This window comes from Thamnophis elegans, chromosome 16, assembly GCF_009769535.1.
Source record: "Thamnophis elegans isolate rThaEle1 chromosome 16, rThaEle1.pri, whole genome shotgun sequence".
Lineage (NCBI taxonomy): Eukaryota > Metazoa > Chordata > Lepidosauria > Squamata > Colubridae > Thamnophis > Thamnophis elegans.
Window position 1 is genome coordinate 23,764,110 of NC_045556.1, and position 22,235 is coordinate 23,786,344.

The window sequence follows — 22,235 nt, forward strand, 5'->3', positions numbered from 1 at the left end:
CCACTTCTCTGTGGCAGCCCCTCAAATACTGGAAGGCTGCTATCAGGTCAGCCCCTGGGTTTGGTTAGGAGCCTCTAAAGGAAGAGAACTCTCTACCAGTCTTGAAGTCTGTATTTTATTCAGTCCCATGTCGGCAATCTGAACTTCTGGTTGGCATGAAGCCTCCAGAAAAGTTACATTTTTCAATCTCATCCTGATGGCACCAGATGGGATGGGATACATTCTCTGGCTTCACTGAGTGATATACATGTTTTTCTTTTAAGATTCAACCCACCTCCCCAAAGTAAGAAGTTGGATGAAACTCAGAAACACAGCAGCTGCAACTCTACTTTCTGTCTCTTTTCTTTCAACACACTTTAAATCCACAAAAAATAAAATTAAAATAAGGAGAAGAAGGACTTCCCTCTGTTGTTGTTGTTGTTGTTGTTGTTGTTGTTATTTTCTTCACTAGCTGGTGTAGTATTTTCTGCTCGCCAGTAAATGGTTCTCTCCAAACCGCAATACAATCCCACAGCTAGCTGTCAATAGCTGTCAAAAACACTTTTAATCCATAAAGAATAGAATAAAAGAAGGAGAAAAGAGACTTCCCCCTGGGCTCTTCCTTTTAGTTTTAAATTTTTCTTCACTTCCAAATTGCAGAAGACAAAATCCTCTGAGGCTTTGGTACTTTAACCTCCTCTGCTCCTTTTTTCAATAACATTTCCCAAAAGCCAGTTAACCACTAATTCCGCTCCGGGATCCTTTTTAAGATTAAGATCAGCTTTTTCTTTTTTTTCTGTGAGTTGGTCAATCACTCATCTGGTTTCAACACTCTATTCCAACACTGCTCCAGCACAATAACTTAGTCCAGATGCCCCAGCTTTGTAGCGGTCATTCAGTTATGTCCACCACCCCCATTGACGGTTTGAAGGGCTTTTCTCCGACCACCCGAGGAACTGCTGGCTCCTCTAGGTTATCTGAGATGTCCCTTCTTCTCCCCTGTCCCTCCAGGACAGGTTTCAGTCTGAAGACCTCCCAACAGTGGTTTGTCTGGCTGGATTTCCGTGAGGCTTGGCAGAGCTGCTTTTTTCCAACCAGTCTCATTGTGACGCTTCCAGCTGGGCCTCTTGTTACTTTTGAGCCTTAGGTTACACTTGTTAGCCTTGGGTTCAAAACCAGCCACTGTTGTAGAAGCTTGCTTGGTGACTCTAGGCAATCAGTACCAACATATCCCAGCCTACTTGACAGGATTGTTGTTGTGGGGCAGAATAAGGAGAAAAGAGAGGAGGCACACTGTAAATCTCACAAATATTCATCTGTAGCTGACAAATATATGCTGTGTAATGGGCCAGGAATGTCCAAGGACAACTAACAAATTTGCCGCTTGTTTCTCTTTGAGGCCTCTAAGCCTAGATAGATGCCTAATCCCCATTCAGAAAAATGGATAATCCAGTCCTAGATTCCTTTGCAACATTGTTATTTGCAAGCACTAGATGGAATACAATTAGAGCACAAGGCTGAAATAGTCTGAAGATACTATTTCCAATGTGAAAGATTGTGCTGTGCCTGAGAGTAATGGTCTCAGGTTGGAATTAGGAAAGTTTGTTAAAGGAATTGCCGGGGCAGAAAGTTGCACCTGTGATGAGTGCAAATGAATGATGGGACACGACTGCCTAGCAACAAGAAAGTTACAAGTAAGAAGGACATGCTAGGAGGAGGCTAGCTAAGGCATGTAGCTATGTAAACTTGGGTAACCTCTAGCTTATTGTAATAGTAAAACACACATCCCTTTTGATAAGAAATCTTATTAACATAAACATGCAATGAAAGAAGGAGGGTAAAGTGGAAGAATCCAGTCAAAAGAAATGCGTGTCAAGAAACTGATGAGTAATTCTTAGGGTATTAATTTCCTTAATCATAACTATAAAATTTGGCTATGGAGATTCTCCATCATCCAGGTCATGGTTGTCCCAAAAGTGCTTTTTTAGGAGGCAACTGGAGTTTATTGGCTTTTTTTTTCTTTTGAAGATGTTTTGCTTCTCATCCAAGAAGCTTTTTCAGCTCTGACTGGATGGTGGAGAATGAAAGGATTGATACTCCTTGCAGACAGCTGGTCATTTGCATCCTTTTAGAGGGTCCTTGAGGCCACTTGGTGGCTTATTTGTGTCCTCAGGGTCATCTGAGTAATGCAAATGGATGTGGAGCTTTTTTTGGAACTGTTGAAAGGACTGTGTTGTAGACTGGAGACAGGTCCTGCTGGGTCTCTTTTGCAATTTGATGAAGGCCCACTTGGGATGGCCACACATTCTGAGGGCTTCTTTGATATGTTTCCATTCTTTTTCTTTCCCATCTTTGCTGGTAGGCAGGCCTTTAGCTCAGGAGTGTAGGGTTCTGATTACTCCCATTTTGTGCTCCAGTGGGTGGTGAGAATCAAAATGTAAATATTGATCTCTGGATGGGGTTTTTATGTAAACTTCAGTGTTAAGGCTTCTGTCTTCCTTAATGTGGACATCACAGTCCAGGAAGGCCAGACTATTTTCCTTGACACCTTCTCGTGGGAAATTGATCTATCTGTCCACAGAGTTGATGTGTTTGGTGAGGGCTTGCAATTTCTGTGTTTTGTTCTTGACCCAAGTATCATACACATACCTATACCAGTGAGTGGGTGGAATTCCTGTGAAGGAATTTAGGGCTTTGGTTTCTACCTCTTCCATGTAGAGATTGGCCACAATGGGGGGCACAGGTGAACTCATGGCATAGCCATGTTTCTGTCTGCAGAAACCTTCATTGTATTTAAAATAGGTAGTGGTCAGGCAGAGTGGTCATAGCAGTCTGTATAACATTTATGTTTGTGTTTTGTTTGGGATCTTGGTTCCTTTTGCTGGAATACTCCAATAAAAGAAATTGAAAGTGCCATTCCTCATGTCTGATGGTCTTTATTGGCTTTGGCGCCAGGCTAGCACTCATTTTGGGAACAACAAGGAAGAGAAACATCTTCAAACACAAACAGTCTGAAGTCTGAAGATGAGAAAGGGTCTGACTGGCTTAGGTAAGAAATATCCTGCAACCAGATGGGAAAGAGAGACTCAAAGCTTCAAAGAAGCCTGCCTCAAGGGGCACACTCATAAAGGAGACTTAAAGGGTTCCTATCTCTGTTCCCAAGATTTGGTACTCTAATCTTTGACATTAAGCACATTAAAGAAAATCCCTGTGAATCTGGCTTCCTTAATCCCATCCTGCAGTTAAAGGACCTGGGAGCTCCAAGAAGAGTTTCTTTCCAGAGGTTCGTCTGCAGCATTCGTTCATTTGGGCACCAACAGAAGGGCCCTAGTGTCTGTAGGACAGCTGATAGCAGAGACAATGACTGCAGAAGAGAGACATAATTTTTTGAACTTTGCACTCCATGCAGTACTATCAGTTTCAGTGGTGGGAATTTCCATGTGTTCCAACTCATCTGCTGTCCTGCGACTTTGCTGTTGTAAATGTTGTAAAACATGGTTTGTGTAGACTAGAATTGCATTGTGACATTTTCATATGCAAAATAGACATTTTTTTGTGATTTTTTTTCCTGCATGGATTCCCTGAGATCTGAAAATGAGCAGATATGTACACTACAGCGTAGCTGCTGTGCTTCCTAGCCTCTACATAGCTAATCCAGCTCTTTGGGATAGTGCATTTTATTTTGTGACTTTCCAGCCAAGTAGGCGTGTTCTGCTAATATGTCCAGAGCAATAAAGATGCAATTTCATTTTCAACTGTGGCGTGTTGTGAGCTGGGCAAATGTGGAAAAGTCCTCATTCCACCATCACTGCCCAGGTCTGAAATATCTTCTTGGTCCTGAGCATGCAACATATCCTCTGCATGCACAGAATGAGATCAACATGATGGCTCTTTTGAATACTCAGGTTTTTGTTTTCAAGCCTTTTCTTTTTTCCGGAAGTAGCTACCATATGCCGGCAAAACCTGCTTGAACACTATTTGTGTCATATTGGTAGATGCAGCAACAAAAGATGCAGAGATCAGAGCCATTTGTTTGAACTCATCCACCTGCTTAACTGGATAACATCATCTATAAGAGGTGAAACGGGGACCAAATTACATTGGCAATGTGAGAAAATACAAATGCAGGTAGTCCTCATCTTATGACCATAACAGCCTGGAAGTAGTTGTTATGGTTGTTAAATGGATCAAGGTGAATAGACCCATTTTTCAGCATTTTTTGTGGTGATTGTTAAGTGAACATGGCAATCTTAAGTGAATGAATTTTTCTCTCTTCTTTTGCTGGAAATTGGGGGGAAAATATTAAAAACTGTAGTCACAGCCAACGAAGAGAGCTGGTTGCCAAGCACCTAAAATGTGACCTCATGACTGCAGAGGGTGCAGCCATTATAACTTTGAAATGAGATAATAAGCAGCTTTTGGAGGGTTGCATCCTAACTTTGAATGGTTGCTAAGTGACTGTTTGTAAGTTGCATACTGCCGGTATTTCCATGCAGGTTTAAGGCACCAATTGTATAGTTTATTCAGAGTGCCAGTGCTGGCAGTAATTGAGGGGCACCAATGACCTGCAGCCTTATCTTTTTCTAACTAATCGGCTTCTAGGAAATACATGAGAAGATCTAATGTTGTTCTCTTAATTCTCTCTAGTCCAGTCTCACATTCATAACAATAGTCTTTTCCCTACTGCAGAGGTGAACCAGCTGAGACAGTCTAGGACTCCTTGGGCAAACCCAATGAAATGAATAACATGTCACTAGAACACAATTATTACATGCAGAGATTTTAACAATGTTAAATATATTGGACTAGCTGATAAACTGGCATTGCCAGGGTATTTATAGACGTCAAAGTGTTTGTCTGATAGGGAGCTGTTGAGAGGGGCCTTTCGTCCCCTGCTCCCATTCCCATCATCTCTCCCTTCCCCCTCCCATGCACTCCTCTTTGCCACCCAGTCTATAATTCTGGCACATTGTCCCAAAGCATTTGTCTGACAGGGAGCCATTGAGAGGGGCCTTTCGTCCCAATGCTCTAGGATTCTGCACTTGCTCTCCTTAATGAGCCAGGCATTCCAGAGTTATGCTGGAATACACACACACACACACACACACACACACAGTGCAGGGGTTTTTTACCCCCTCCCCCCAGTATTTGTCCAGACCAAACATAATTTCTAATGTTGGATTTTGCCCCTTACCAGAGGGAGCCCCCTTGTGGAGTACTGTGAAGCCATTACCATGGCAACTGCACAGCGCTGTACAGTAGAAGCCATTTTAAGGCAGTACAATAGAAGCCTTTGATAGCACAACAGGCTGCATATTAACAGAACACACACACACACCCAATGGGTGTCAGGGGTGTCTTACCCCCACAGTTTTTTTCTCCAGAGAGTAAGTCTTCTGTGTACCAAGTTTGATTAAAATTGGTACAGGCGTTCCAGAGTTATGCTGGAACATACATATAGCCTTTTATTAAATATAATATGATATGGATATGGATATTGATATTGATATATGATATGATTTAATATGAATATAATATAATAACAAATAAACATATAATAATAGAAGATTAACTGAATGGGATTTCATTCAAGCCCAAAAGCCAGCGTAGACCCCAATCATCACCTTTTCTCTGCCTTTGTTCCACAGCCGACAGAGAATCTGTACCTGTTTATATTTCCGGATCAGGTTTTCCCTATAACCGTGGAAGATGTACAGGGCTCCCTGATGCTCGTCCTCCAGAGGTGCTCCCACAACTACATCGCTGTAAGAATCCTGGTTCAAGTCAGGCACAGAGGCAATGCAGGACCCAAACCTGGAATTCTGATAGCCAGGCAAGTCCTTCAGGGCTCCATTAGGAACAAACTGGTTCTTTAAGAAGACAGAAGATGAGAAAGCACATTTGTGTATCAGCACAGAATTAACCATAAATACGATTTGTCAGAAAATTTGCTGCCCCTCAAAAAAGAAATGGAGAAATCCAGGCAAAAAAATGCATTGAACCTGACATCCACAGTTCAGAATGGGACAATGGCCAACTTGCCACAACCAACTTGCCACGGGACAATTCAACAAATACAAAAGTTACATTAATTTAAACTGAGCCGTGCCCATTAATAATGAAATAATCCAGAAACAAAAAAGTTACAATAATTTTGATGAAAAGGTGGTCACCAATAATAAAAGTAACCAAATAAAACTATTAATACACCATTGAATTATCCCATGGCAAGTTGGCCTCAGCGAGTTGTCCTAGACTCCCACAGTTTGCCGAGAAGCAGCCTTGTTAAATGCAGTAGTTTTCCTTCTGTTGTTTGAGAAAGAGTTTTCTCGTAGGGTTGGTGTTTGTCCTGCCAAGCTCTTTAGTGGTTTAGGATTTCTTTAATAAATTGTTACATGCCACACTTATTTTTTCTTTAAAAGAATAAAAATAATATTTCATTATTTTCCATCATTCCCCTACCTTTTGTCATCATCAGCTCACCACTCTCCATAATTTCAGGAAAATAGCATGTCTTTTAAATCTTCATTTCCATTTCTACTGTTATGTTAGCACAGTTTTCGACCACAATATATATTTTAGGGGAAAAAAGAACATTATTGTCACAGGTATACACTACAGGCCACCCACCCAACCAGAGGAAATAGATGAATGTCAGTTATCTAAGATATGTAGGAAGTACTCCTCAATAGTAATGGGGGATTTAACTACCCTGACATCAACTGGGAGACAAACTCTGCACCTAGTGGAAGATCAAACAGATTCCTTATAAACCTAGCAGACAACTTTGTCTCCCCAAAAGAGAAGAGAACTAGAGGGTCAGCCATACCGGATCAAATTGTCACAAACAGAGATGAAATAATAGAAGGGGTTGAAGTTACAGAAAATGGAGGAGAGTGATTATCGCAATATTAGAATTCAACATAATGCAAGCATACGCAACAAAATAAAGTCAAACTAGATTCTTGGACTTTAAGAGAGTCGATTTCAACAAACTTTTGAGAGTGTTTGGGAAGAATTCCACAGATGGAAATCCTTAAGGGAAAAACATCCCAAGACGCTTGGGAAACTTTAAAAAGTGAATTTATAAAAGATCAATCTAGAACAATACCATTGAAGAAGAGAAATAAGAGATCCCAGAAGAAACCAACATAGCTGCACAAAGAACTCTGATAAATTGAAAGACAAAAAGGACAAGTATAAAAAGTGGAAAGAGGGGCACATAACTATGAATATCGGGATATAGCCTGAACCTGCAAAGATGAAGTCAGGAAAGCTAAAGCTCAAAATGAACTCAAGCTTGCAAGAAATATCAAATGCAATTAAAAAACTTCTTTCATGTAAAAACAGAAAAAAGTCAAAGAAATGATGGATCCATCAATGGGAGAAAATGGCAAGAAGGTCATGAGCATTGGGGAGAAAGCACATCTGCTTAATTCATTCTTTGCACCTGTCTTTATACATATGGAAGAAAAGAGTCCAATCTATCAAAAACAGTATCATAAAAGACAGATTAGGAATGCAAGTCAAAAAAGGCAAGAAAATGATCAGAGGACATTTGTCCACTCTAGATGAGCTCAAATCATTGGGTCCAAGTGGATTACACCACAGATTTCTGGAGGAGCTGGCAGACATGATCTCAGAATCACTGAACCATGTCTTTTAAAGATCCTGGAGCACCATGAAACTACCAGAGAAATGGAAAAGAGCTGACATAGTTTCCATCTTCAAAAAAGGAGAAAATAACACAGATTCAGGAAATTACAGACTTATTAGCCTGACATCAATACCTTGGAAGATTCTGGAAAAGATAATCAATGAATCTGCAAACACTTAGAGGCAAGCAAAATCATGACAGAAGCCAACATGGAAGTCAAAAACAGCTCATGCCAGACAAATGTTATTGCATTCTTTGATAAAGTGACTACATCGTTGGAGCAGCAAAATGCTGTAAACATAATTTTCTTGGATTTCAGTAAGGCATTTGATAAAGTAGATCACAACCTAGAAAAATGTGGATTAGAGAGCACCAGCACCATATGGGTTAGTGTTCTGACCCCCTCTGGCCTGTGAATAAACCAGAACACAGGCTTGGCTGTTTGCCACTATTTAATTACTTAGATAACAAATCATACTTAGGCAAGAAAAACCAAATGCACAGATATAGAATACCTGGTACCTGGCTCAATAGTATAAACCGCAAGAGGGATCTAGGAGCCCTAGTGGACACCCATTTAAATATGAGCCAGCCATGTGCCACAGTTTCAAAAAAAGTCAAAGCCGTCCTAGGCTGCATTAACAGAATCAAGTTCACATGAAGTGCTAGTATACCAATAGCCCTTAGACTTATCTCCAGTTTCACAGAGCTTTATAGTTCTTTCTAAGCAGTTTACAGAGATAGTATATTGCCCCCAACAATCTGGGTCCTCATTTTACTGACCTCAGAAGGATGGAAGACTCACTTTATAATGCCTTGATAAGGCCACGTTTAGAATATGGTGTCCTGTTTTGGTTCCTAAAACAATTTTGGAGGTTAAAGCATATGAAAAACGGTTGCAGGAGTTGGGTATGTCTAGTCTAATGAAAAGAAGGGTTGGAGTGACATAATACCTCCCAACGACCAATAAGATCACACAGGTTGGGCCTCCTCCGGGTGCCGTCAACCAGACAATGCTGGCTGGCGGCTCCCCGAGGGAGGGCCTTCTCTGTAGCTGCACCGGCCTTGTGGAACGAGCTACCCACAGAGATCCGGACCCTCACCACTCTCCCGGCCTTCCGTAAAGCAACCAAGACCTGGCTGTTCCGGCAGGCCTGGGGCTGTTGATTAATTTCCAGCCCCACTTGATGGAATGGATGTTGTATTAATTTTAATATTGTATTTTTAAAATATTTTAAATGTTTTTATTTTGTTGTGAGCCGGCCAGAGTCCCAAGGGAGTGGGCAGCATACAAATCTTATTAAAGTTGAAGTTGAAAGTTGATAGCAGTGCTTCAATATTTAAGGAGTTGCCACAAAGAAGAGGAGGTCAACCTATTCTCCAAAATACCTGAAGACAGGATAAGAAGCAATGGATGGAAACTAATCAAGGTGAGAACCAACTTAGAAATAAGGAGAAATTTCCTAACAGTGATTAATCGATTAATCAATGGAACAGCTTGCCTTTAGAAGTTGTGGGTGTTTCATCACTGGGGACTGGACAGCGATTTGTCTGAAATGGTATAGGATCTCCTGCTTGAGCAGGGGGTTGGATTAGAAGACCTCCAAGGTCCCTTCCAATTCTGTTATTCTGTTACATTCTGTTACTGCTGTTTCTTGCCTCCTCCTTGGATGCTTAAGCTGCTGTTAAATACGAGTCTGACGATTTCTCATCAGGCCAAAACAGTAGCCATTGGCTTCATTTAGCCAACAGGTTACTGACTCTGTACAACATTCTGTGGCACAAAAAGTAAACTAAAGTTAAAATTAAGTTAACTTATGAAGATATGTCTGTTAGGTCTTGACCTGGATAAACATGGTTGTGAAAATACGAATGTGGTATAGTATTTAGACAACCTTTCTGGTGCTGCAGAAATCAAGCCCTATTTAAACATGAAACTCACTATAGGATTTCAGGTCAGACACAATTTCTCAGCACAATTTATCTTTAATGGTTGTTGTGAAGATAAATGAGTAACAATCCCTATTGTTCTCTCCTTGAGCTCCTTGATTAAGACACCAATCAGAATGTCTGGGGGGGGGGAACCCTTAAGATGGTGGCTGAGAATGTGTCCTTGAAGTCCTGTTTATACATACACTGTAAATGTGATGCATTAAAAGTGAAGGGAGGGTTTCATGAGGTTGTTTCAGCATTCCGCCCAAGAGAATTGCTTCTGGCATCAGTGCAACTGGAGATAATAAATAAGATGCAAATACAGGTAGTTCTTGACTTACAACAGTTGATTTAGTGACCATTCAAAGTTACAATGGCACTGAAAAATGTGACTTATGATTGTTTTTCACATTTACAACCTTGGCAGCATCAACCTGATCATGTGATCAAAATTCAGGTGCTTAGCAACTGGTTCATATTGATGATGATTGCAGTGTCCCAGGGACACATGATCCCCTTTTGCGACCTTCTGACAAGCAAAGTCTAGGAGGAAGCCAGATTTACTTAACAACTGGGTTACTAACTTAGCAACTGCAGTGATTCACTTAACAACTGTGGCAAGGAAGGTCTAAGGTCAAAACTCACTTAACAAATGTCTCACTTAAGAACAGCTCAATTGTGGTTGTAAGTCGAAGACTATCTGTAATGCACTTCTGACTAGGTGTCTTGTTTTTCCTTATTATTTGTATTCATTACTCTAAATGTCCCCTCCGCCAATTCTTCTTTATCAATTTCAATGCCTTCAGAAAGATGCCTATGGAGATTCTCAGTCATCCAGGTCATGGTTGCCCCAAAGGTGCTTTTTTCAAGAGACAACTGGACTTTCTGGTAAATTGTGAAATTAATCTGTCTCATTCTTTCATTGAGGAGCTTGAGCTGTGCTTTCTGCAGTAAGTTTCCTGTCCTGTATCCCTTCACTGTTGAAGACTGGTGCTGTTGGGGATGAGTCTGTCCTATCTGTATCTCAAACTGAAATGCAAATGGTTCCTGTAGTCTGCAATTTTTCTGAAAATCCATTTGTATTCCTCCACCATTTGAAAGGTGTTCATCCCAAAGTGTATTGCTCACCAAAAAGTCCAGCTGCCTCTTGAAAAAAAAAGCACCCTTGGGACTTCAGAAAGATGGAACTCAGAATCAATATCTTCCTATATTTTGATTGATTATTCTAATCACCGGAAACCAACTGCATCTGCTTGGCAGAGTATGGAGTATGGTCAGCTGTCATATGAGACAAAGGTAGCACATGTAAAAGGGCTTTTCCTCTCTTGAGGAAAATGACCATTTGTCAACAAAGGTCCAAGAATTACCTCTTTTAAGCTGTAGATGTAGACTTTTCCTCTCTCTCGCCCTTCACTGAAATACATGGGAGCTCCAACCAACAGAATGTCTGTCATTCCATTGCCATCAACATCTGCTGAACTGATTTCACTTCCAAAGTAGGCACCGATCTGAAAAGGATAAGAAAAATATATATGGAATAAAGACTCCAGAGCTGTGTATTTCTGTATTTGTAAATGCTTCTGAGAAATTAATGGCATCTGTAATGATACTACTGGAATGAAAGGCACTTCTCAGAGGAAACCATCCATCATCTCCTTGTCTAGACATTGCTTCTGCAATACAGAAGAGAGAGAGAGAGAGAATAACACTTTGATCCTGGAAGATTAAGGATCATATTAACTGCTATTCTCAGTTGCTTTCTGTTGATTGATTCTCTTACTGAAAGTCCATGGCAAAAAACGATTAACTTAGTTTGAAAGAATTGAAGCCTATTTACATCAAGTAAGTAGTATTCTGTGGATTCTTGATGAATGCCAAGATTTGCATTCTTTTATAGACAGAAATGTGTCTCTATAATAGGCGATTCAGCATTGCTTATTCATTCCATTTGGCCACTTCAGTCATTCTTGAAGTAGAAAAATTCAAAATCAACTTCTTAAAGGAGACAATTCTTCTTATAATTTATCATCTGTCTAGGCATTTCTTCAGCAAATTATATCCGACTCATAGGCTTTGAAAGGATAAAGTGAAAAATGGAAAGGTTGATCCTGAATCCTGAGTGCTGTTTTATTTTGGAATTGCTGTGGGGAAAACACCAACTTGAAGATACTATTTTTACTGTTATTATTATATGATTACTGTTATCAATTAAGCAAACCAAGCATGTGTTTAGGTCTCCAAGGGCAGGGGGCACTACAGAGTTTTCCGCCTCTCTAGCGACAAGTAGTCCTTATCTTACAACAGTTCATTTAATGACTTCAAAGTTACAATGGCACTGAAAAAAGTGACTGTTGAACGTTTTTCACTTTTATGACCATTGCAGCATCCCCATGGTCATGCGGTCAAAATTCAGGCCCTTGGCAACTGACTCATATTTATGATGGTTCCAATGTCCCAGGATCATGTGATCCCCTTTTGCAACCTTCTGACAAGCAAAGTCAACGTGGGAAGCCAAATTCACTTAACAGCCATGTTACTAACTTAACATCTGTAGTGATTCACTTAGCAACTGTGGCAAGGAAGGTTGTTAAATGGGGCAAAGTTCACTTAATATTGGGCTCAATTGGACTACCTGTAATACAGGACTACCTGTATTAATGCCCTTAATTTTTTAATGGCCACATTCTTTAATCTCATAAATTGTCCTTATCTGCTACAATCAACTTTAATCTGCATTTGGGTAGAGAAACTATTTTCTTTGACATAGTGAATGATTAAAGTTTCAACATTTGGCTTGAAGTTTTCATCAGATATCATCAGATATTTTATTCCTCCTTATCACAATAGAGTTTTGCTTCTGTCAAAGGGCACCATTACTGGACTCTTCTTAGGCATCAGTTGGCTTCAATCCAGCCATGTGCCACTGCCTCTTTCTTTGCCACCCACACAGCTTCCTAAACCAATTCCCAGACATATATTCTTTACCTGCTCTCCGGTCAGTGACTGGTGAATGGTGAGGCTTCGATTTGTGTGCATTGTGAAAACAATCACTTTTCCCGTATGGTTAAATCGAGGGGCTCCTGCTACATAAATCCTGTTGAGTCTTGTGGACACCACCGAAGTGACGGTGTAGCCTAAAACACACACACATACACAAGAGATCATGCAGAGGGAGTCCCTTACAGTGACATATTTCTATGGCCCAAACTGATCATCTGATCAACGACCACAGAGAGAGTCATCTATACAAGAGTAACAAGTGTGTTGTCCTCTCTAGGTGCACTGGCACAAATTAAGCAAAGATCCTCCTGGCCACAGTCGCCCTGCAGCCCCTCTAGCTGTAGCTCTGACTCCAGGCTGACTGCCAAATCAGAGAGCTGACCCTTCTGGGAGACCCATGCCCCATCTAGAGTTCCCCCAAGAGAGGTTGGGGTTCCAGGCAGCTTCTCGACCAACAATCCCCCTGTTTCCACGCCATTCAGCTTCCCAATAGGCTCCTTTCGAGATCCCATCAGTTTCTCTCTTATCTGGAATTCAGCAACAAATTGCTAGTTTTCTACTTTTCTCCATTTAAAATATTTTAAATGCATACAATACAAAGTGTCATTTAATTGTATTTTTGTGGCTGTTATAATTTGGGAACTGAATGCGGAAAGGTGGTATATAAACTCCAGCATTTCATGTCTGAACTGCAGCTTTGGTTAAGCTTTGCTGGTGCTAGCAAAGCTTAACCAAAGCTGCAGTTCAGACATGAAACGCTAGAATTTATATACCACCTTTCGGCATTCAGTTCCCAAATGGTGGCATTCCAGACATTGTTCTTACCAAGATAGGCTCCATGATTTTTCAGTTCATCTGGAAACTCTTGAAGATAGGATTCTCGATGAGGAACAACTTTGCCACTGCTGGTCTCTTTGAGGACAGCACCATTCCAGTCATAGGCACCAACGGCTCCAAGCAGAATCCCATCCTATTCATGGAATTAAAAAAAGCTGAGGGATAATGTAAGTAAAGTGTCCAAGTCCATTATCCGTTGGTGTGTTCCAGAAGGCTAGAAAATGCCTGCCTGAAACCCTGCAGGGTTGCTGCATGTTCTTGTCAACATACTGGACAAGATTGGACTTTAGTCTGACTTGGCAATAGGCAGCTCCCTCTGTCCCCAGGATCCCACCCTTAGAAATCTGTTTTTATATCCTCCAAGGCTACAAAATACAGAGACAGTTCTTTTAATTATTGTTCATTTTCAATTTCACTAGAACCAGCTAGTGAATTTCAGGGCTTCATGTTCCCTAGGTCCACAAGATGAATATAGAACATAGAATCCCAGATCTCCGGATGCGCTTCAAGGTGCTATTAGTCACCCATAAAGCCCTTCATGGCAGTGGATCTGGATACTTGAGAGACCGCCTTCTGCCAATTACCTCCCTGCGACCAATAAGATCCCATAGATTAGGCCTCCTCCGTATTCCATCGGCCAGCCAGTGTCGGCTGGCAACTACAAGGAGGAGGGCCTTCTCAGTAGTAGCCCCGACCCTTTGGAACGAACTCCCCGTGGAGATTCGTACCCTCTCCACCGTCCAGGCCTTCCGCATAGCCCTTAAGAACTGGCTAGCCCGTCAGGCCTGGGGACAAGGTTAGCCGCCCCTCCCGAATGAAGAATGTATGTTGTTGAATATTTTATTATATGTTTCTCTGTTAATGTTTGTCTTCCCCCTCCCTTGATTTTATGTGAGCCGCCCTGAGTCCCCTTAGGGAAAAGGGCGGCCTACAAATATTAATAAAATACGAAATACGAAAAAAAAAGAGCTGGAAATGACCTCAAAGTTATTATAGTCCAACCCCTGCTCACATTTTTGGACATTTGAATTCATCCTCTCTATTTTGGGAGAAGAGGCAGACAGCCATTTCCATGGAGGACAGTATTTTGGCATGACTACTGAAAGAACCCCTCTTCATTTTCCTCAGAGAAAGCCTTGGCCACATATGCAGCCACATGAGGTAAAGAATCCTAAATTGGTAGAAGGTACTTTATCATGTCACACACATTGTCTAAAAACCATGATGGGTAGTTGTGATGGTGAAAAAGTTCTGCCTGTTTTTTATGTGCAGATGGATCGTTTCTTGTACCATCACTTTGAATTTTTGACCACTTGTGGATGAGACAAAAGTAATGTTTCCACAAATCAAAAAGTCATCAAGGAGAAGGATCGTCCGTACTGCAGCCTCTTCTCCCAATCTGCATTTGCAACTCATTTGAAAAAAAAAAATCAGAGATATACTCAAAATGGGGATTTTCCATCAATAGTTGACATGGTCCTTCAACATCGTCTTTTCTCATCGTGGTTCCTGCACAGAGAAGGTCCTCTTTGGATCAGTGGTGGGTCTTACCGGTTCAGACCGGTTTGGCAAACTGGTAGTGGTTGGGCAGCTCGGGTCACTGGAACCAGCAGCAACCCAGGTCTGCCACCCCCTTGAATTGGTTCCCTGGGCAGCGGCCCTGGTGGCACCATCTTTATATTTTAAATATAAATAAATATATAAATTATATATTTTTCAGTTCTGCACATGCGCAGAACAATTTTAATTGCAATGCGCATGTGCGCAATGCGCACACATGAGCAAACCGGCAGTAGTGTCTGCCTGAACCCACCTCTGCTTTGAATCCTTGATTATGGCACAGTGGAAAAATGGGTGCAAGTCTCTTGAAAACTTTCAAAAACATGTCAACTTTCTCTAGGATGCACCTTGCCTAGCTTTGCACAATATAGTTACATCAGCATAAGATTTAACTTTGCATTTACACAACATGCTAAGGTTGATTAGTTTCAACTTAGTTGATGTAGATTGCCATCTTGTACAAACCCAGAATCTTTTCAGGTCTCTCTCTGTTAAATATCTGGTGTGGAGTAAAATCCCACCTCCTCAGTTGCTACGTGAATTGTATAGCACAAACACAGTCTTTGCCTTAGTTGAATTCATTGATTTCCCCCCCTATTTCTGCCAGTGGGACCGAAGGAGGTTTAGAACCACCAGTTTGTTCATGGTATAAGTGGGAGTGGCAAGTCCACACCTTTAATTTTAAAAAGTCAACCATTTAATTAATCGAACAATTGCTTAGGGCTGGTCTTAAATAGAATTTGGATGGTGTGCTAGGCATTCTACCAGAAACAAATCTAGCTCAGAAATGCCAAAGAATGTTTTGCTCTTAATTTTTGTCAACACATGTGCAAGAAATAAATGAGGTAACCACTTCTTAGGTTTTGTTTTCCATGAAGAGCACAGTAAAAATAGTTCAGATTTTCTGCCTATCGACTTGGAGGCTTTTTGAACATTGCATGAAGAAGCAGCTGTCTGAAACCACAGACCAGCTTAATTGTTGTGCTTCCAGCTTATTGTAGACAGAGAAGTCCAGGTATCTTTTATCTGATACAGGCTTTTTTGGATCCATATATCACAAACCAAAAGCTTTTTAGGCTCAGATATATCTATTGCATGCCAAAGTAATCATGAGAGAAAATGAAAAAAAAGTCAATTATTCACTTACTTCCACAATATGGGATGAAAATCCAGTCTGGGACATTTCAAGGCCAAAGGATACTTCATTTTTGTTGGTACCTAAAACACCAAAATGAGAGAAAGAAAAATAGGTTTATTACCTGCCATTACAGTTGTGTGATGAAATTCAGTACAAACATTACAAAGGCCAGTAGAAAGATTTGTGAGTGTGGGCCCAGAAAATAAAAGTAGAAAAAATCCTATCAATCTGTTTAAAAATCTAAAGCTGAAAGTTGGAATCGATGGGCATGTAAATTACCATGTGCCACTTTGGCTATCAGTTCAAAATGCTGCACTGGATGTGAAATTAGCCCTTCTGTGACCCCATCATTCATCCCAGTGATAAACTAATGTCCACAGCAGAAATGATGAGGACCTAAACCAGTGTTTCTCAACCGTGGCAAGGTGAAGATGTCTGGACTTGCTGGCTGGGGAATTCTGGAGTTGAAGTCCAGACATTTTCACCTTGCCAAGATTGAGAAACACTGACATAAACACATGCAAGAGATTTGAGTGCAGACTGGAGTTCTTGGCAGTTTTTGAGTTAGCATCCACATTTAGAAATGAATCTGAGAGATAAATACCTTACTTATAGCAGACTCCTGCCGTTTAAGGAATCTCCTAAGCATTTAGAGATTACTGAGAGTGATTGTCATAATTAACTTGGTCACTGTAAGCACTGTCTTTCAAAAGTGCTAAAATAGGGTTGAACAGTAACAAAAAATTTTTGGGGGGGTACTTTGCATATGATTGAGGTCTAGCAGCCTGCTCAAAATTCAGGAAATTCAAGAATACTGTTTAAAAACAACTTTACTTAGATAATGCAGTGAGAAATGCCAGGGCCAAAGATTCTCCTTCTGACATCCATGGAAGTCAGATCTGCAGGCCCTCATGTAGCCAGGAAACAGGAGTTACCCTTTTCCTCCTTCACACACAGCCCGAGGCAAATGCTTAAAGCACTGGACACCTCTCTAGCTGAGGAGGACTAACAAACACAGTCACTATAAATCAATTCAGAATTCAGACAATTTGGTTTAAGGGGAAAACAGGAAACCGTGATTGCTGGTCCTACCTTAGGCACAAAGCCAGCCCTAGAAAGCATGCAATGGCAAACCACTTCTGAAATCTTGCCCAGAAAATGACTTTAGACAAAGACTTGTCCAGGCAGTCTCCAGGAGTCAAGACTGAAGGCACGTACACACACACACACACACACACACACACACACACAGAGAGAGAGAGAGAGAGAGAGAGAGAGAGAGAGAGAGAGAGACAGAGACAGAGACAGAGACAGAGACAGAGACAGAGACAGAGAGACAGAGAGAGACAGAGAGAGACAGAGAAATGTGAAATGCAGAATGGGACACTTGGCTCTTGAGAAGAAGATTCCCACATGGAATTTAATATCAAACTCCTGTGCACCATATTCAAAGTTTCTCATGCTGTAGGAATGGAAAGTGAGCCTCCTATGCCATGCTTGATTCTCTCAAAAGCTGCTCACCTTCTAAGCTGAAAATCCTCTCTCCCAGAGCATCCACAATATCTTTAAGGGCAGCCTCGTCACTGACATTAAAGAAGTGCTTCTCATCTGGGTCACTCGCTATATATTTGATTTCTTTCAAAAAGGCTGCAGGGTTGATCCCTCTTCTGTTGTAATAACCAAGGACCTAGAGTGGCAAGAAAAAGCATTGTTCCACAGAATTACACTCATGGTGGAAGTATTTACAAGAGAGCTAGTTTGGTGTAGTGGTTAGGGTGCTTGGCTAGAAACTGGGAAACTGGGAGTTTTAGTCTTGCCTCAGGCACAAAGCCAGCTGTGTGAACCTCAGGCTAGTCACCCCTTCTCAGCTGATGGCAAATTACTTTTGAAAGCCTGCCAAGAAAACTGCAGACAATTGTCCAGACAATTGCCAGGAGTTTCCTCTCACTCAAAAGTATCCAGTAAAAAATAAAAATATTGAGCCTATCTTCTAAAGTATTGGCTATCCTCCCCACTACCCCAGCTTAATGTCAATTGCAAGTTTGATGAGTTCTCCTTCTATTCTCTCATCTAGATCATTTATGAAGCTATTGAGCTCTGGGCCCAAGACCAAACCCTGAGGGATCCTACTGTATGGTTCCCTCCATGTTGATGTAGTTCTATTGAGCACTACACACTGAGTGTGATTGGTCAGCCAGTCACTAAATATTTCCTAATAGTGGTAATCTCCACATGGCATTTACTTTTTTCACAGCTGCTGCACACAAAAATTGACATCTTCACTATGCTGTCTTCTATGGCCTTAAGATCTTCCTCCTGTTTACTTGCAGGCAGTTTAGACCTGCCAATGCCATAAATGCCATAAAGGGGGGGGGACCCTAGATCTATTACCTTACTCTATCTAAGATATGATAAGCACTGATTTGAAGAGCAAATGTTGATTATACCCTAAGCAAATATAACCCAAAGAATGTCTTCCATTCATTGTTTGTTTTAATAATGCATAAGTGCACTAATGTGTCTATTGCCCCTGTCATTGTATTTTCTCTTTTATTCTTGTTCTCGTTTTTGTTTAACAAATTCTAATAAATAAATAAATAAATAAATAAATAAATAAATAAATAAATAAATAAATAAAAACAATACCTCTGTGGTGGCGGCAATAGCCCTAAAATACCAGTTGCAAGGAACGTGTGAAAGAGGGAAATGTCTGATTCTTGAGTATAAGCTCCCAGAGGCATCTGGATGGCTTTTGCAAGAAGCAGGAAGTTGGGTTAAAATGGGCTGGGACTTGATCCACTTCAGTCATGTTGGTTATCCACCCAAAATGGCCATCTATTTTAAAATGGAGGGCTCCCCTCTTTTCCTAGCATGTGAACTCTGAATTTACAGCCATTTCAACCAATTCTGAAGACTCCAGGCAGAAAGTGTGCAGCACCCATAAATGACTTACTGCCACGGCATATCTGGTGACGTTGTCCTTCTCGCTGCCTTCAATTGCCTTCTCAAGATCTGGGCTGTCGTGAGACTCTCCATCGGTGATCACAATCATAACCTTCTTTGCACCCTTCCTCCCTCCTTTCTGAAATGCTTCTGAGCTGAAATTCAAGAGATGTAGAGAAGATAGTGAGAGACGTGGCATTTTGCAAATTAATGGCTACTTTTCAAGGAGGATCTCAGTGCATTTGGGTTCATAGTCCCTGTGATTTTTCCAGGCTTTGTTGAAAAAGCAAGTGCATCTTCCTCTGAGTACCAGCAACAGGGAGAAAAAAGCCAAGAGGCATTTCTCTATAAAAGCAGGAAGGGATATTTTACAACAAAGTACTTTAAAAGGGATTTCTATTGCCCTGGCTCATTTCCTTTAGAGCAAAAGAATATTTAGAGATAATAAAGTCCCTTTATTTATCCAAGGCTCCAAACTTTGTTTATATTAGATTCTCAATCTCTTCTTGTTCTGTGATCTGATACAAAGAAACGTGCATGTTATATTCTTTTTATATAACCTGCACAGAAGTTGTGGGAGTTTCATCACTTGAGATTTTCAAGAAGAGATTGAACTGCCATTTGTCAGAAATGGTTTAGGGTCTCTTGCTTCAGTGTGGTGGGGGGTTGGACTAGATGACCTATAAGGTCCCTTCCAACTTTGTTAATCTTTTATACTCATCTGCCATTTTTAAGGCTATCTGAATTCTGGGGAGGGCGTAGCAGAAGGTAAACCAAAGACTGAGAGAAAAAGACAGGAATGGAGAACTTGCCTGTAAGAACAGTCTGCCACTCTCTTGTCCTAAAAGTGTTTTTAAAAAAGGCAACTGCACTTTTTTTGTTTTTCCTTTGACTGAAGTGGACAGAACTGAAGAAGCTTTTTGGATGAAAAGCAAAATGTCTTCAAGGAAAAACAAAAAGAAGTCCAGTTGCCTTTTTAAAAAGCACCATTGGAACAACCATGAACTGACTGACTTAGAATCCCCATAGACATGCCACTCTCTTGGTTCTTGCAATTGGGAGCATTGAGAATTTACAAAATAAAGATTACAAAGGAACCTGCTCTTTCCCAAAATCATGAGATGTAACAAGTATAGATTTTCAAGTGAAGAACAGAATTATTATTGTTCTTTGGTTGCAACTGCTTGCAATTAGAATGCTCCATAATTTTCAGAGGAAAAATATCTTTTCATTTGTTCAATATGTTAAGTAGGGAAAAAAAGAAATTCACATTACATAAACTCAGAGATACTCCCTTTTTAAAATTGCTTTGGGGCAGAAGCAAATTCTGGGCTGTATATTCTTTAATCTTATTCTAATCACTGCCTTGTCTTAACATTTCTCAGTAGCAAAATAGGTTCAGCGCCCTCTAAATTATGGTATAGTGCATATTAGTGTTGCAATACTATAATGTTTAATTTTCTTAGAGTTATCTCACAGGCCTTGGGCATTAGGATTTTGGAGAATTATTATTGCCCCCTTTTTGGAGAATTTGCATGCATATTAATGCATGATTGTTTTTGCTGTCTGCTTATGATGTGTTTGAATCAGAATGTGTTCATGATCCACCAGTCCTGGGTTAAACTGTTAAGCTCCATCGTTGCCCAATTCCATGCCTGTCTAAGACACTCCCCAATTCCCTCTTCATCTGAACAGAATCTGGAAATTAGGCTTACCGAGCAAACTCTATTCCAAAGGCTGTTCGGGTTTCAGTACCCCCTCTCTGCTCGATGTGTTTAGCTGCTTCTACCACATCCTTTACAGACCTATAATCATTCAGGTGAAATTCATGGACAGCATCCTCTCCATACTGGACAACTCCAACCTTGTGAAAACATTGCAAATTATTGGGGTGAAAAGCATCTTTCGTGAATGAGCCTATAGAATATATTATAAGCAAATCCTACTTCTGAACACCTTTCTTGTCTGTTTGTCTGTCTTGTATTACTTTAAACCAAAATCCTGCAACTCCATTCAGGCCAAGGGTCCTTTGAGTGATAGGCTTAGAGGTATGTACTCTGAAAGAGAAAGACCCAGGATAGAAGATAGAGAACTTCATTGGATCAGTTTAGTTTAAAGGTAATGTAATTTAAATACTATAGTCATGGGTCATGTTTTAATAGGGTCCCTTTTTGTCCTATTAACATTCTAGTTGGATGGCAATTTTTGATCAGTTGTTTTGTAGGTCACACTCAGCCTGGGATCTCATCCAGTTTTAAGGATAACTGTCAGTTTACTATAAGGTTATATATATATATACATATATACATACTCAGAAAATAGTCCCATTAAGTTCAGTGAGATGCCTTTCTGGGCAAATGTGTGGATTCAGCAGCATTCAAAGATTGTGTGTGTCAATCTAACAGAGCAGCACTGGATGAAATTAAGTTCCAAATATCTGAAAAAGATGGATATTGTGGGGGGAGGGTGTAATGCTGCTATTGTCATTTTGATGTTGGCCATCATTGCTGTGGATCCCTGTGTGTGGATTACAGCTTATCCTTTGCAAACAATGTCCTAGATGCATCACAACTAATTTGTGACAAATTACAAACCCATTTTTCTAGGGTTTTTTCCCCCACAGCAATCAACAGATGAGTGGTAATTTTCTGTTTTCTGACCAGAACACTTTATTTTCATTTTGCAGTGAATTGGAGTCAATGGCCAAAATATCGTTTGGAATGTGCAAAGTTCTTAAAGCAGCTGTGCCTTTTCCTGGGTTCCTATGGCAGCTCTCTGCCACTGCTGTGAAATGCTAGAAAAAGAGATAGCTATTTTGCTTTGTTTGTGTCCCACTTTTATTATTTTTTACAAACAACTCAAGGCATATTTAACACATCCAACACACTTTCTTCCTTCTATTTCCCCCACAACAACAACAACCGCATGGGATGAGTTGGGCTGAAAGAGAATGACTAGCCCAAAGTCAAACAGCTGGATTTCATGGTAAGAACTCACATTTCCCCACTTTCTAGCCTGGTGCCTTAACCACTAGACCAACTTTAAGGAGCTGCAGGCAGGTGCTAATGACTGAGTGCTTCAAAGCCCCTTTTGCCTTCAAATCCAAACGCAGCCCAGTCTACTATTTATGACTTCGTCATTTCCCAACAAAGTTAGTGAAGTCATTTGAATCTCATTCCAGTGAAGTGA

General features: G+C 40.7%; 1 protein-coding gene across 1 annotated transcript in view; it reads right to left on the reverse strand.

Moving 5' to 3' along the window:
* ITGA11 (integrin subunit alpha 11) overlaps window positions 1–22,235 on the reverse strand; it is a gene marked incomplete at its 5' end in the record, with an annotated part of 87,993 nt that overhangs the window by 44,529 nt on the left and 21,229 nt on the right. Inside the window, 8 exons of the mRNA XM_032233173.1 lie at window positions 5,646–5,849; window positions 10,936–11,076; window positions 12,554–12,702; window positions 13,394–13,538; window positions 16,113–16,183; window positions 17,625–17,790; window positions 19,057–19,201; window positions 20,762–20,910. Of these exons, the coding sequence (XP_032089064.1) occupies window positions 5,646–5,849; window positions 10,936–11,076; window positions 12,554–12,702; window positions 13,394–13,538; window positions 16,113–16,183; window positions 17,625–17,790; window positions 19,057–19,201; window positions 20,762–20,910 (1,170 nt within the window). The remainder of the gene's footprint in view (window positions 1–5,645; window positions 5,850–10,935; window positions 11,077–12,553; window positions 12,703–13,393; window positions 13,539–16,112; window positions 16,184–17,624; window positions 17,791–19,056; window positions 19,202–20,761; window positions 20,911–22,235) is intronic.